Source organism: Dendrobium catenatum, unplaced genomic scaffold (assembly GCF_001605985.2).
Source record: "Dendrobium catenatum unplaced genomic scaffold, ASM160598v2 fragScaff_scaffold_908, whole genome shotgun sequence".
Lineage (NCBI taxonomy): Eukaryota > Viridiplantae > Streptophyta > Magnoliopsida > Asparagales > Orchidaceae > Dendrobium > Dendrobium catenatum.
The window spans coordinates 222,260-237,486 of NW_021319370.1; the positions used below are offsets into that span (position 1 = coordinate 222,260).

Consider the following 15,227-nt stretch of genomic DNA (forward strand, 5'->3'; position numbering starts at 1 on the left):
GGTAATAAGCACAAAATGTTCAAATTAATGTTTTGAAGCATATAAAGTGAAGATACTTTAATATGTTGTATACACTAAAATTCAATTAAGGTCTTAAGGAGGATAGATAGATTTAATTTGTTTTATTTTTTTAGCTATATTTACTTTAAATTTTTTTCATGCATCACAAAATTATTTTTATTATTTTTTATGTTTATATATAATAAAAGTATATACATGAATTATAATGCAATATTTGTTAAAACAAATATTATCAAATTAGAATCATATTATTCGGCAAAAAAGATAATAAATATTAATTATTTAATGATAATTTATGATATGATGATGTTGAAATTACTTACCCAAAAAAATCATTGGTCATTTATCATATATTTTATAGGCAATATAATTTTATTTTATATCAATATAATGTTTTTGTGTACAAATAATATTTTCAATAGATAAAATGAGATAGTGGATGCAATTTTTTTATGAATACAAAATTCCTATCTAAATTATTTATTTTATAATTGTAAATGTTATAAAATGAGTAATTTTGCAACAAAAAAATAGGTTTTTTGATTAAGAGATTGTTTGAAATGACTACAGTACAATAGTGCTTATATAATTATTACGGGGAAAATAATTTTTTAAAAATTGATGTGAATGGAAATATCATAATATAGAGTTTTTTTTAAAGCAACGAAAAATATCATATAATTAAAAATTATGATTGTGATTTGAAAAATAAAGCAATAAAAATCTGTTTGAAATAAGGTCTAAATTTATTGTGAGTTTTTTTTTTTTTACTTCTAGGTTTATTTTTGATGATTATAATATACAAACATAATAATTATTTTTAGGGGATTTACATACATGCCACTTTATTTCATGTTATTTACATATCTAATCCATATCTAATCCTTAAAATTTTAATATTACATGCCTACCATCAATAGAATAAATATGAGTGTATGAAATAAAATATATGAGTGATATATTTGATATATGAGTGATAGAAATATATCATTAAAATTTTAGATATTAGATATATAAATAATATAAAATAATGTGGCATGTATGTTAATCCCCATATTTTTATTACGTAATTACGTTCTTATTAAATTATATATATAAATATAAATATAAATATAAATATATATGTTCACTTTTCAACACCGTTCCTATTCGTGTATTATATAATTTGGTGTGAACTGCGCGGGGGCGGGATTCCATTCTGCACATCGAACTTTGTAGACCTATGGAACTGGAAGGGCTGAAGATGTCGCGCAGCAAATCTCAAAAGATCACTGTGGAGCAATTTATCTCTTCCATGATCCCTTTGATCGATATGGAGAAGGTTTGATTTTTTTTCCTCTCTGTCTGCTAATTTTTTCTATTATTGTTTCGTCTGTATCATGAAATGAAAGGGGTTTTAGGTTGGGTTGTTGGGCAGCTTATCCTGTGCGATGCGTCAGTATTGAAGCTCAAAAAATTTTCGTTGAATTTGTCTTAGAAATGCGAAGGCTAGTATGACCTATCGGACAAATTAGAGGTCATTCTAAAAGGAGAAAATTAGTGGAATGCGCTGAATAGAAGGAAGAAGCATTTCAAGTTTGAATATTTCTGCTTTCCATGTCTTTATGTGAACCAATGATCTGTTTTGCTCAAATACTGTCATCTTAACTCTTGCATTTAACTTTTTTGCGTATGAAAACAATGCGCGCATAATTTATGGATTCCTGTTCATATAATTGCAGGTATGTTCTTGTGTTGTAGTAGAAAGTGTTTGGTGTGTTTTGGAAAGATATTTATACATTTTTTAAACTGTGAATTCATGAATCTGATTCTAAGTAGTTGGCAAACCTTAGAGCTGTTTGATATGTTATTCTAGGAAGGATTTAAGCAAGATTAGCCTAAATGCTGCCCTAAGGAACATTGGAAACTTTAAATCATACAGTTTTTATAAACCCCGCTTAGTTATTGATTGAATCCAAGATTTGTTAAGTCCAACCATTCATACAATTTAACTGATTTAAGGATATTTGCTCTCATAAATCTTAGATTCTGGAACAAACATATTTTACATATTGAGCTTTAGCATATATTGTGATCGATAAAACTACCGCAGAACTGATTTACATCCCATTTCTTTTGTAAAGGAGGCTGAAATATCCGCATCTCTTGGTCTATCTTCAACGAGGAGTTTGCATGCTTCTCAAAAAAGAGGCTCCTCAATTTTTAATCTTAAATGTACAGATGCTCAGGTTTGTGAATATGCTTGCACAAGGTTTTCCAAGTCAATAGCATGTTTTTCTATCTCATCTGACTTGTTATTGGGAAATATTGTTTTTGCAGACAGGATTAATGGGGAAGACTCTTCTTGAATTTCAGTCTAATAAGGGTGATGTTCTCCCTGCTCACAAGGTAGTAATGAGTATATGATTTGTTGATCTTGCTTATAAACTGTTTTTTTTAATCAAACGTAAATCGGTAGTTAAAGATACAATATTGCATGAATGGTAGCTAGGTGCAATATCAAGTTGATTTCAAGTGAGTTGGCCTAAACTTGAAATTACTTGAAAAAAAAGATTTAAATTTTGACTTAAGTTTGAGTGGATTTAAAAGGGATCAATCTCTAGTTGAGTTTCAAGTTGATTCGAGTAAAGTTTAATAATTTTTTAATATACATTTTAATCACTAATCGAGATTATTATTTATTAAAAGTTCTTAAAATTTATTTATAAATGTAAATTATTAAATACATCAAATGCACATGCGTACACACACTATTGATGTGTTATGTAATTGTGAATCCATGCATGTGTATATGTGTATAGGTGTTGACACTTACAATTATGTGAATGACATATTGAGTCGATTTTGAGATTCACATGGTTCATCCTTGAATGAAGACCCCTAATTTCAATTTTGATTCAAGTAAAATTCGACTAATTATTGAGAGAATGTTGTGTTTCAGAGATAATTATCAGTCTTACTACATTTGTTTTCAATAATCTATGAGATTCAATAAAACTTTAATATTGTAAGGGTTGGTGACTAGCTGTGATTCAATACTATAATCAATTTGAAAAGGCTTAGTCTCTCATATATCAAACCCAAGAGCTAAATTAGGTGACAAAGGAGCTAAACCAGACCTGTTTTCAAGTCCTTCTTGGTCTATTATTCATTATGGCCTAGTTTTTATATTATTTTTGAAATTTTATGATTAGCTTGATTGTAATAAGGATAAGGAGTTTGGTTTCTTTATAATAGGTTCTCATATATTAACATTTGATTATTGATTAGATGTGACTAAAATATATATTTCTTGTATCCTTTGATTGGCTTCCTAATTTCATTGACTTGAAAAATTTATAATTTGATGTCTTAAGAATTCAACATCTGCAGCATAAGAATTTGCTGCTTGTTGTCTAAAATTTTTTCTCCCTATTTTTTATTATTTGTAACAATTCTACTGGATGGTTCGTTTATTTTTGTTTTTGTTTTTGGGCTGGCGTGGGTGGGGGTCAATCCCTCTCTTGTTCGAGTTGAACTTTCAGCTATCAAGGAGAAGAAAATGATTTCACTATTAGAAAGGAGTTATTCATTGAATGACAGCGCTACTGTGAAGGCTTTGAATGTAATCCAAAGATTTGTTGGCATTCATTATACCCGACATCACAATCCAATTCATATTTTCCCTTTCAAGGAAGGGCTCACACATGAAATTTAACAGTGTTACATATTCAAGCAGCTCGGCCAGCTGATTCTTAAAGCTTCAATTGCTTAACTAAGGCAAAGGAAAATTTTCTAACATTTTAGATTTGTAAATCCTGTCCTGTACTAATAGATTAATGCTCCGAAAACCTGTGGGTGTGCAACTCATGCCTGTTTGTTGGTACATGTAATTAAGCACCCTGAGTGTAGTGGGTCCCACATGCTCTTACCTTCCATTCATCATACAATTACTATGCCCAGAATACCCTATGGAAAGGCACTGTTCTCATATTAAAGCTAAAGTAAAGATCATATGAAAATAAGTGAATAGAGACAACATGAAAATACACTTTGATGACATGGAAGTAAGTTTGGGTACCATCAGATCTGGATGATAGAAGAGGAAGTCCAGAAGACTGCGTTTAGGATACATGAGGGACACTGAGTTTTTTGTGATGCCATTTGGCCTCACCAATGCCCTTGCTATCTTCCAGCCTCTCATGAATAAGGTGTTTCGACCATATCTCCAGAAATTTGTAATAGTTTTATTTGATGACATACTGGTGTACAATAGGTCAGTGGATGAGCATTTGGAGCACTTGAGGGTGGTCCTAGAAGTTTGACAAGAACATTAGCTATGGGTCAATTTGAAGAAATGTTGCTTTGCACAGGCCAGTGTGGAATACTTAGGACATGTGATATCTCAGGAGGGGTAGTGGCGGATCAGGTCAAGATTGAGGCAATGCGAAAATAGCCTCTACCCAGGAATCTGAGAGAGCTGAGGGGCTTCCTAGGTTTGACTAGGTAATATAGGAGATTTATGAGAGGATACAATACCATAGTTGATATAGGCAAAAGTTTCAATTTTTTTCTTTTATTGGACATTTATTGGTGGTATGTTTTTTCTTTTATTGGGCTTGGCCCATTTATCCTTGGCTTTTTGGTGTTTGGAGGTCACGACTGATGGGTTTCTTTGGTTGTTTGGTTCCTGGACTGGCTGTTGGGTTGCCGGCTGCTCGGTTCCTGGGCTGTCCGTGCCTTTCCCTTGGTGTCTGTTGGGATGCCTAGCTGCTCGGTTCCTGGGCTGGCCGTGCCTTGTTCTTTGGATTTTTCCCCTATTTTGATTGGTTGCTTGGGTGACACTTGTGGTAGGTTGTTTGCACTTTTTTTCCTATTTATAGGGGTTGTTTGCTGCTGTTTTAGGAGGAGTTATGTGATAATTTTTGGAGTATGAAACATGCGGGTTTGGAATAGCATGCGAGCTATTGTCTTCTACCTCCATCTCTCTTATAATTTGTATCGGTTTCCTATCTCTTTTTTCTATCCACGGTATCCCTTCCAATTGTAACATTCTTCTCTAAACTTTATTAATAGTAAGTTGGTTGTGTTTTTTACAAGTTGAAAGCTGTGTTGTCTTTGTATTTGAAGTTGTGTGTCTTAATTTGCAATCTTAGCGTTTATATTTATCTATATTGTAAGAAAGGAAGATTTGTGTCTTTGCAATATTTTATGTCACATCAATTTAATTGATATAGGCATAAGTTTTAATTTTTTTCCTTTATTTGGCATTTATTGGTGCAATGTTTTTTCTTTTATTGGGCTTAGCCCATTTGTCCTTGGCTGTTTGGTGTTTGGAGGTCACGACTAATGGGTTGAAGAAAACCATGACCACTATACCTATTTTGGCCCTATCAAATTTCTGTCAGATTTTTGTAGTTGAGACTGATGCGTCAGGATATAGGTTGGGGGCTATGCTCATGCAGAATCACAAATCTATAGTTTACTTCAGCTAAGTGTTGACAACCAGAGTTAGGTTGAAGTCCGTCTATGAGAGGGAGTTGATGGCCATTATGTTAGTCATTTGACTCATTTAGAAATAACGATTATACTTGTTGGGTCGGCATTTCATTGTCAGGACAGATCAGAGGAGCTTGAAGTTTCTGTTGGAGCAGTGGATGCTGATCGAGGAGCATTAGAGGTGGTTGTTAAAGCTATTAGGATATGATCTTGAGATCCATTATAATGCAAGAAAAAACACACACAATTTAAGATTTACAAACTAAGAGAGTATTCCTTACCATAAATATAGACAAATACATATATAATATCATAATATTAGAACACAACACCTTACAACTTATATATTAAGAGAAGAAAGATACAGATGGGGCGAGAACCATGAATAGAGAAAAAGTGGTAGAAGACCCATATGAAATAGTAGAGGGGAAGGGGAAGGAGGCTAGCTCGCAAGCTAGAACAAACCCGCAGGTTTACCTTCAAAAAATCATCACATATCCTACCAAAAACTATCACAAAACAGCTCCATTTATAGGGGAAAAAAGGAAAGAAAAAAGACAATTAATACATGTAGTTAACGCACATCCAGCATCCAGATAGCATCCAAGGGACAGCTTAATTGCATCAATTCTCCCTTAGTGGAGAATTCTCATCTCTTGATGAGATCGTCTGCATAGAAGACTGACTTTCACTATCAGTAGACTCCTTTGCATCTTGAGGTGGAACTTCGGCCTATTGAGTTTTTGGCTTTCCAATTTTTTTTTTTTTTAATTTTTTATTTTTTGATTTTGTTTAGAAAGAAAGGAAGGCATGACCTACAATCTAAAGCTCTGATATCAAATTGATGCAAAAAAAAAAAAAAAAAAAAAAAAAAAAAAAAAAAAAAAAAAAAAAAAAAAAAAAAAAAACACAATTTAAGATTGCAAACTAAGAGAGTCTTTCTTGCCATAAACATAGACAAATACATATATAATATCATAATACTAGAACATAAGGACATTTGTGAATTTTTCCTTAATGTTATGTTGTAAGCCCAAGGGCATTTGTGTCTTTTGTCTTGTCATATGGTGGTGCCTATTTATATGGCTTTCTTCCCCTGTTAAATGAGAAGCAAGCTCCGAGGTGCTTTGGCCCTTATGAGGTATTGGAGAGGATTAAAATAGTGGCTTATCTCTTGAGGTTACCCTGACCACTTCCATACACCCAGTGTTCCACGTATCATAGTTGAGGAAAGTTGTTGCGAATCATGCAGCTAGTTCAGAATTACCAGAGACACGGCCAGAGGATCTGGAGGTGATTTTGAAACCACTGGAGCTTAATGGGGTATGCTAGGGAGAGGGAGAACCCAAGGAATTGTTGATTAAGTTCAATAGCCCACCTGATTATGATGCTACTTGGGAGCCATATGAGAGGGTGAAACACCATCCTTTTACCTTGAGGAAAAGGTGATTCCTTGGGAGGGGAGTATTGTTAGACTGGTCCATGTACCGGTCTAGTCAGTCCAACCAGGGCTGACTTGGGTCTATAGGAGGTGGAACAAGGGGTTCCGCCCTAGCCTAGCCGGTGGGGGCTACAAGCCCAATTATGGGGGAATTTAGTGGGGATTTAGGATGGAAATTTCATTTTTTTTTGGGGGGGGGGGTTGGCTATTGTGTAATTAGGGTGAATTAATATTTGTTTAAGGGGTAATTACTTCTAGGGTTTGTTTTTCATCTCTATTTTTGCTGAAATTTGTGGTTCTTAGTTCTTGTTTGGGCTCTAGCTGCGTCTTGAGTTTTGGGAGAGTCGGATCTTCCTCTCCAATAGAAGATCCATTGTATCTTGTGTTGTTCTTCTACTATTATCTATTAAAAAAAGTTTATTTATGGTTATTCTTCCATGTTCTTCTCAAATCTATTTTGCAAAGCGCTGAAATTCAAATTCAACCGACAGAACTCTTAATTTCTACAAGCATTTCTTATTACGAATCGAGCAAGGAACGAGTAGTTGAAAAGTTGCTGTACACGCCATCAAATCCTCCACTTGAAGAGCCCACCAAATCCCGACCGCTTCTACATGTCTTCGATTTGCTATCCTTAGATCTGGGAGACGTACAATAAGGCCGAAGCCTCCTCCTGTATAGTAGAAGAAGTCGAACTCTCCCAAGATCTCCTCCACTGGGATCAATCTCTTAAATCCGATGAACGTCTCTTCGTAACCTACGTTCTCGCCTTCTTCGTTGTTGCTGATGAAATCGTCATTGAGAACCTTGTTGGTTTGATTTGGACTAAAGTCGATTCGTTGGATTCGAAGTTCACCGATGGAACGATCCATATACATGGAGTTGCCCAGACGATGTGTGCGGTGGGGAAATAGATGGCTTTCTTTGTGGTAATGTAGGTCATTGTGATGGTCCAGTGCGTGCTTATGGTGATCGAAGAGTTCGTGAGCACGCAGATGATGAAGTACGCTACTTCCCTAACTAGGGAGTCGATCGTGGATATTGAGGGTGAGGCTACAGAGAGATTGAAGCACTTTATCCTACCCTGGAGGAGCTGGCGTTTTTTGGTTCTCCAGGTTCCTACCACTAGCTTTCATTGTTAGAATTCTACGGAATACAGGTTTCTACCACCGGCCTTCATTGCCAAAATTCTGAGGAATATAGGTTCTCACCACCAGCCTTCATTGCTGGAATTATGAGGAATACAAGTTCCCACCATTAGTCTTTATTGTTAGAATTATGAGGAATACTATTCCTTCCACAGACCTTCATTGCTGGAATTCTAAAGAATATTAGCCATTCTGCTTTCTTCATGTGTCCGAGACCGAGGAGAGATCGAGCGGGAGGGCTCCTCTTGTGCGCAACGTCAAAAGTCGACCGAGCAGAAGCGTGATAAGTCAGCACAAAACCTCCTCTTGCGTATTGTCCTCTAAGCTTGCCGCAACCCTAAAAATAATTTTTTTCTACTGCCGTGCTTTTATTGCCGGTCTTCCCTTGTTGTTGCTATCCTATCTATAACCAATGCAACCTTCATTTTTCCTCTGCTTAATATAGTCTTCATTGCTACCCTTTAATAATGCAATATTTGAAGCTAATTTCTCCCAAAATTTTATCAAATGGAGACTCTATGGTGCACCAAGAGACTTGATAACGCTACTTTTATGAGACTAATTATCAAGTTGGGAATGATATAGCTGTATTCCCTAGCTTGAGGGTGACTATTAAAATCCCAACCATCCCTTGATCCCACGACCAGTATGGGGATTCGTGGGAGGCTCATTTGGATTACGTTGTTAAATCTCAGCTGTCCCTTGGCCGTTGATTCCACGGCTAGCATGGGGATCCATGGGTGGCTCACCTAGATCATGCCGATCTCCTTCTATATTTGGGTGGCTGATTTAGGAAGGATTATGTAAAGCTAATTATGCATGATTCTGTAGTTATTTGTTTCTTTATTAAGATATATTTTATAGATTTATAAAAGGGATAGTTTTGTATGATAAAATTAAGCTTTTTCCCTTTTGAATTCTCTAAATTTAACAGTTTTAAAGCTAGCTTTGTACGGCCTCTACATTTGCTAACTTTGAAGAGATTAAAGTGAAGCATCTACTTTTCATATTTTCCAGATGGATTGATCTGGATCCTGTCTTGTTATGGCATTCCTCTCTAGCATTCTTCATATAATTCCGTTGGCTTCTTAAATTTTACATGCAGTTTTCCACTCATGATGTGGTTGTTCTGAAACCAAACAAAGCTGATCAAGGTTCTTCTTCACTTGGACAGGGTGTAGTTTACCGTTTAAAGGTATTATTATTATTCTTTAAATATTCAGCTAGATTTAAATGATTATTTCTACAAACCCTACGGTATAAAGAATTGCATCCTTTATGCTCTTAAGGGTGTGAAATTGAAATAAACAGGATTCTTCCATTACTGTTGCTTTCGATGAAATTCCTGAAGATGGGTTGAACAGCCCCTTGCGTCTTGAGAAGGTTGCTAATGAGGTACATTATCGATGCTCTTGTTTATAGTTTGTTAGCGTCTTAATAACTTTTATGTCCATTTTGGTTTACCTGCAGTGGTTGTAAATTTCTGTACTCCTGTGGTGGCAGTATTTTTTATTTGTAGCCTAAAAGGTTCAGGCAATGCTACTCATTCACATCACCCTAAATCAAATTAATTTTATTTAACTTATTTCTACTCATATTTATGAATAGTTTACCTTACTATTTTCATGTATATTTATTAATTTTATATTTTTTAATATTGGAGCTCTGGCTTATAGTTTCCTAGTGCACCTTACAAGGTCAGTCTAAATGTATTATTTGTTAATTTTGTAAGTCATTTTAATAAAACATGTGCACCTTTTGGCTTCAGTTCGAAAAGGTGTATCTTTCTCAAATATTAGTTGCGCCTTTCTGGTACGAGTACATGGACCATGATGGTTTATTCCTGAACTTGATGAATTTGCTATTTAATATGGTCTTTCCAATGGGCAATATCTACATGCTGACGAAGGCTCTACCTGCTTGATATATTCTCAATCAATTGAGGCTTTGTTTGGGACGGCTTTTTTATTGCTTCGTAAAACAGCTTCTTAGTATATCAATTAAAAATTTTGTATTAAAAAGCTGCTTGAAAAAGCAGTAAGAAGTCGTCCCAAACGAAGACTGAATCTCAACTTTGTTTCTAATCATCATTTTATGCACATACAAAAAATCTGATTCAAATTTTTATATATGCTAGCTATGGCAAGATGAATGCATTTATATGCACATTTCTATGCTATATTTATAGGTAACCTACCGCAGGATGAAGGATGCCTTAATTCAACTCAGTAAGCATAAGGGGCCAGCTGTAGAAATGATTCCTGTTTTGTTTGGAGAGAAACTACCTACTACTACAAAGAAGATTATGCAATTTTCTCCATTTAACAAAACTCTTGATCATTCCCAGGTTCTCTTTCTTCTGTGTTATATTGTTTCTGTACTTGTTGTCAGATCTTAATAACTTTTCCCTTTATTTACAAGAAAGCTCAATTTGTAAGTTATTTTTTATGACAAACACTCACAAAACATTATTTTTTTTTATAACCGTCTATGTGAGCAGTACATTTTCAAAACTGAGTCTTAAATATCAATCTGTGCCATTTTTGATGACCTAGATGCTTTAAGATATCGCGGGTTTAAGTTGCAAAATGCTGCTGAGTGCCTAAAGCCACCCACCACTCACCGGTAAACCTAATAAATGCTGCAACTGGTGATTATCCGAGCAATTTCTTTTGCAAAATTCAATATTCTCAATACTAATTTGAATTGGGTTGTAAACCGTGTTGGGCTGGTTTTATTGTGCCTGTCAAGGAGTTTTAGGTTCTACAATAACTTGAAGACCTAATCCAAATCTGTCCTACTCCGTTTTGGATAAGCAGTTTGTTGGCTAACACTTAGCTGGCTGTTGGCTCTTTTTGGGGATGGAAAATGTGTTGTGGATTTTTTTTTTGGGTAGAGAGAGGGGGGTAACGGTAGGGCAAGAAAATCAGTCGTTATGAGAGAATTCCTTCCATTCATTCATCAAATCACTCTCCAAATGTCAAGATAACAGATTTATACCGAGACTTTTGAAGAGATAAAATTAAAGACCTTTTGCGTCAATGAATACTCAAATAAGAAAAATATCAACAAAATGGCATAATAAGATAACCATGATAGATTTTTGGAACTCAAACAAGCTAAGATTCGTCATTCACTAGCTATTCTAGTGGCATATATAAGTTGGTACCATATGGTATGGCCACCATCGACTTGCTCGTGGTGTTGAGAACTCTCATCAGAAGACTAATGGCGGTCATAATCCTCTGGAAAATCTGGGGCCAATTGCTATAGCTTAAAAAAGGATATTTAGGATTCAAGAGATGGCGGACAACTGGACCAGCTCACCTTCTATTGTTGTGGTTTTGAATATGTGGAAAAGTAGAATAAACAGCTTTTAATTTTATTGTTTGATTATGTACAAAGTGTAATTTTATATACTTCTCTAAAAGGTTTATAATGGAAATAAATAAGAGCTATTATACCGGTCTCTTATAAGCACAAGGACATTAGCACACAAGTGAATGTGGCAAGTGGGCGGCTAATGTATGTGAAGCAACAATTAACACAATCAACCCGATGGTCAATTACAATCTACTTATGGACACATTGATCTCTTATGGGTTATTGAAATTCATATGCTATGAATTCAACGAGTCACTAGCAAACATGAATAGGAGGGTCGTAGTGAGTTTAACTCACCTATGAGTCTTTCATGCAAGCAAATACATCTCTCCCTTGCGAGCAAAAATGATTCAACATGCAATGAACGTTATAACACTCCTACGATCAGCAATAATCAAATGCTAAAAAAATATACAAGCTCCTTATAAGCAAGAGTAGATGGTATGCGGCAAAGTGCAAATATTTACGGGGTAGGAGACTCATCATATGCAATATATCCCATGTACACATCCGAGTTGGTGGGTCAATTCGGGTTGACCCGAACCCAATTTAGGTCGGGTTCTTGTTCGGATTCCTGACCCATTTCCATAACTAGATTGGATTCAGGTCAGGTCATTTGATAGCGGGTCAAGTTCGGGTTGGACCGGAACCCGACCCGAAGACCCGTTTTGACACCCCTACTATAAACAATATGAATGTTGCTACTATGCTGGAAATTAATGCTACCCGTGTATTTGTGGCCAAAAGATTGGCGGACAGTTTTTCTTTAGAATGACAAAATTGCCAGTAAGGTGAAATCTTTGAATTTGAAGGCGCACTCTATTGTTGGTTTGTCCTACGATATGCAGATTTGTGTGGGTGCTTTCATAGGGAAGGTCTATACAACAATGCTGCCTTTGGATGATTTTGATATAATTCTAGGCATCAATTTCTTCGAAGAGGAAAAATTCGCATGGATGCCTTATTTGAATGAAATTTTGATCCAAATTAGTGAAATATTTGCTTTTTTGCTTGCAGTGTGTTGCTAAAATCCAAAAAAAAAGGATGTTGTTGCAGCCAAAATGGCCGTTGGGATTGCTAGTGAGGATAGATTAAGAAATGGGAATAGATGATTCTTGTTATCCTAATACCCTGATGGTAGTGAAGCCTGGTGCGAATGCTGTTGTTTCAAATGCCATGGTGCTTGTGTTGGAGGGATTTGTGCAAGAGATTCCTCTAAAGCTGACTAAGAGATGCTTCCTTATCAAGTTATTGATCATATGATCGATCTGGTATTAGGTGGGGATCTTCCTAAACATGCTCCAGCTTGAGTGGCTGTGTTATCATAGAGAATTACTAGATTTGAAGGTTAAGGATAAGAAAGCATTAGACTAGTAAGATGTGTGTTTTTTTTTTATAGTTATATTATATCCTGATAGTTGAGGTTATTCTCCTCCTTATTTCCTTATATCCTTCATTTTGATATGTAAAGAGGCAAAGTATTTAGTCAATAATATATATAAGAAATATTTATTCCTGATAGCAGATGTTTTTTTGTGAAATTATAGTTTGTTGGAGATTTGGTTTTAACAAATTTTTTTTGGAAGTTACTGGTAAACATTTCTTACTCCTTTCTTATAAAAATTGAGAGAAGTATCTGCGTTTGCTCTTATAGAACTTTCTATATGCACTCTTATTTTCACACCTGCAGAACATGCCTACCCTCCAAACTTCCTAGTAAACAATTCTGGTGCATGCGGAGCCAAACCATTCTGAACACCAAGAGTTGACGCTATTCCTACAGGTGCTTTTGCTCATGTATGTAAGCTTCCATTTTCATAACAAAATTAATTGCCCAAATAACCACTATCGCATCGCTTCTGGTTGTCTTAATGGATAGATTTCTACCAAATTTTTTTTGTAAACCATTAATGTTCAACTCCAGCCTGTACCAAATTCTCATTGCCCGAAATACCTGCTTCTTAGGAGAGGAGTGGTTGAATAGAGCATTGGGATTGAATTTGAGTAAGGTGAGTATATGATGGCAGAAATCAGCTGTGTATCCTCCCTTATCAACTCTAGCTTGTTTTGTTTGACCAATTTTCATCCTGGCTGTTGTGAGCTTCTTTATAGGAGACTGGAATCTTTCTCTGAACAGTGGGATGCCAATACTACATGATGGAATTGTGATTAGAAACTTTACCCATTTTTCTTGTTAATATATTTAGGAGATGAAGAATTACTAGATGTTCTTTTATATCTTCTGCTTAAAGTTGTGTGCATTTTGTTGAGTACAAATGCAAAATCGTAATGATTCTCGGAATGCTTCATATGATAATTACAAAGTATGGCCGAAAGATTTGTATCTACCTACTTATTTGTTCACATGAGTTTGCCTGTATGTGCTTGTTTGACTGTGCTACTATATTGAGTGTGGCCAGTAGTAATGTGCCATGGATCAAACTCATTTAATTTTTTTGTGGTTGCATGGAAGTATTGCGTTGAGATCACTATTGCTGTTTTGATGGTTGCTTAGTTTAATGAATTATGCTATCCAGTAAAATACTTCAAATGAGCATTTCAGTTTCTTTAAGGTTTACTGGTTATCTTTGTGCACTTGTTTTTCAAAACTTTGATTTCTATACGTGCACTAAACTACTCCACATTAGTGCAGAGAGATGCTATCTCCAAAGCCCTCTCTTCTGGTAATGTTTTTTTGCTTCACGGACCTCCTGGAACCGGTAAAACAACCACTATTGTGGAGATAATACTGCAAGAAATTAAACGTGGTTCCAAGATCCTTGCATGTGCTGCTTCTAATATTGCTGTTGACAACATTGTTGAGCGACTTTTTCCATACAGGTACTACAACTTCAATTTACTGAAGTACAGCTCATGATTTAATATGCTTGTCCAGCTTTATTTTCATCTATGTTTTTGTGCTAGGTATTATTTGTTGGATTGCCCTTTTTGACTCCTTTTCGTGCCTTCATATATATTATATCTTTGTAGCATTGCTGCATAAATTGCCCTTCAATTGGAGGACATGCTTGTGTTTTCATATCATGTATTTACATTTGGGAAATTACATAAATCTATACAGTTTTTGTTTTGTTAATATAGTATTTTGATTGTTCTGACACCGATGGTTTTTTGAATCACTTAGATAGTCAGTTCATTTTTCTTAAATCAGTAGTTTGGTTCATGTTCGTTTATTGGCTCTATGATATTTAATCGTATGCTTGAATCCAAATTCTTTGAATAAATGAAGGCCAATATAAATTTGTTGATTTTCTTAATCCTTAAGCTTTTTAAATTTAATAAATACCTTCTGATGAAATAAAAAAAAAGCTTTATGTTGTGTGCATAACATATTACTGCATAATTTTGAGCTACTATTTATTATGTGTCTGTAGTTATGCGCTTGCATTCGTTGCCCCTTGCCTATGCTTGAGCATCATAAAGATTGACCTAATCCTGTGTGCTGCGGCTTACTTTTTCTTAGTTAGCTACAGGGATAAAGATCCCATTAACTTTAGTCAGAATAATTTCCATCTAATTTAGCTCTGTCACGACCCGGCCCGGCTAGCCCGATAATATCGGGGCGGGAACAGAAGTCGTACGGAAGAGCATATAAAACATAAATAATTTCAACAAAGACTTTAAGAGTTTTTACATAAACATCATCAATAAGCATAAAAGAGCCACTAAACATCACCATATAAAAGTATGTAATATTGTTCATCACACATAACTATTTAAAACCTTCTTAAAGA

At 35.2% G+C, this 15,227-nt stretch overlaps 1 protein-coding gene across 11 annotated transcripts in view; it reads left to right on the forward strand.

Moving 5' to 3' along the window:
- The first annotated feature begins 1,169 nt into the window (after positions 1 to 1,169).
- Positions 1,170 to 15,227, forward strand: part of LOC110112802 (DNA-binding protein SMUBP-2) — a 46,856-nt gene continuing 32,798 nt past the window's right edge. For 10 of the 11 annotated variants that reach the window (XR_003701611.1, XM_028697266.1, XM_028697271.1 and 7 more), the window contains exons 1-8: positions 1,170 to 1,342; positions 2,145 to 2,249; positions 2,341 to 2,409; positions 7,966 to 8,055; positions 9,194 to 9,283; positions 9,400 to 9,483; positions 10,277 to 10,435; positions 14,126 to 14,313. Coding sequence is in view for 10 of the 11 variants with exons in the window: in XM_028697266.1 (XP_028553099.1) it covers positions 1,244 to 1,342; positions 2,145 to 2,249; positions 2,341 to 2,409; positions 7,966 to 8,055; positions 9,194 to 9,283; positions 9,400 to 9,483; positions 10,277 to 10,435; positions 14,126 to 14,313 (884 nt within the window). In the remaining variant the exon portion in view is untranslated. The remainder of the gene's footprint in view (positions 1,343 to 2,144; positions 2,250 to 2,340; positions 2,410 to 7,965; positions 8,056 to 9,193; positions 9,284 to 9,399; positions 9,484 to 10,276; positions 10,436 to 14,125; positions 14,314 to 15,227) is intronic. The other variant, XM_020845138.2, reaches the window with a different exon arrangement.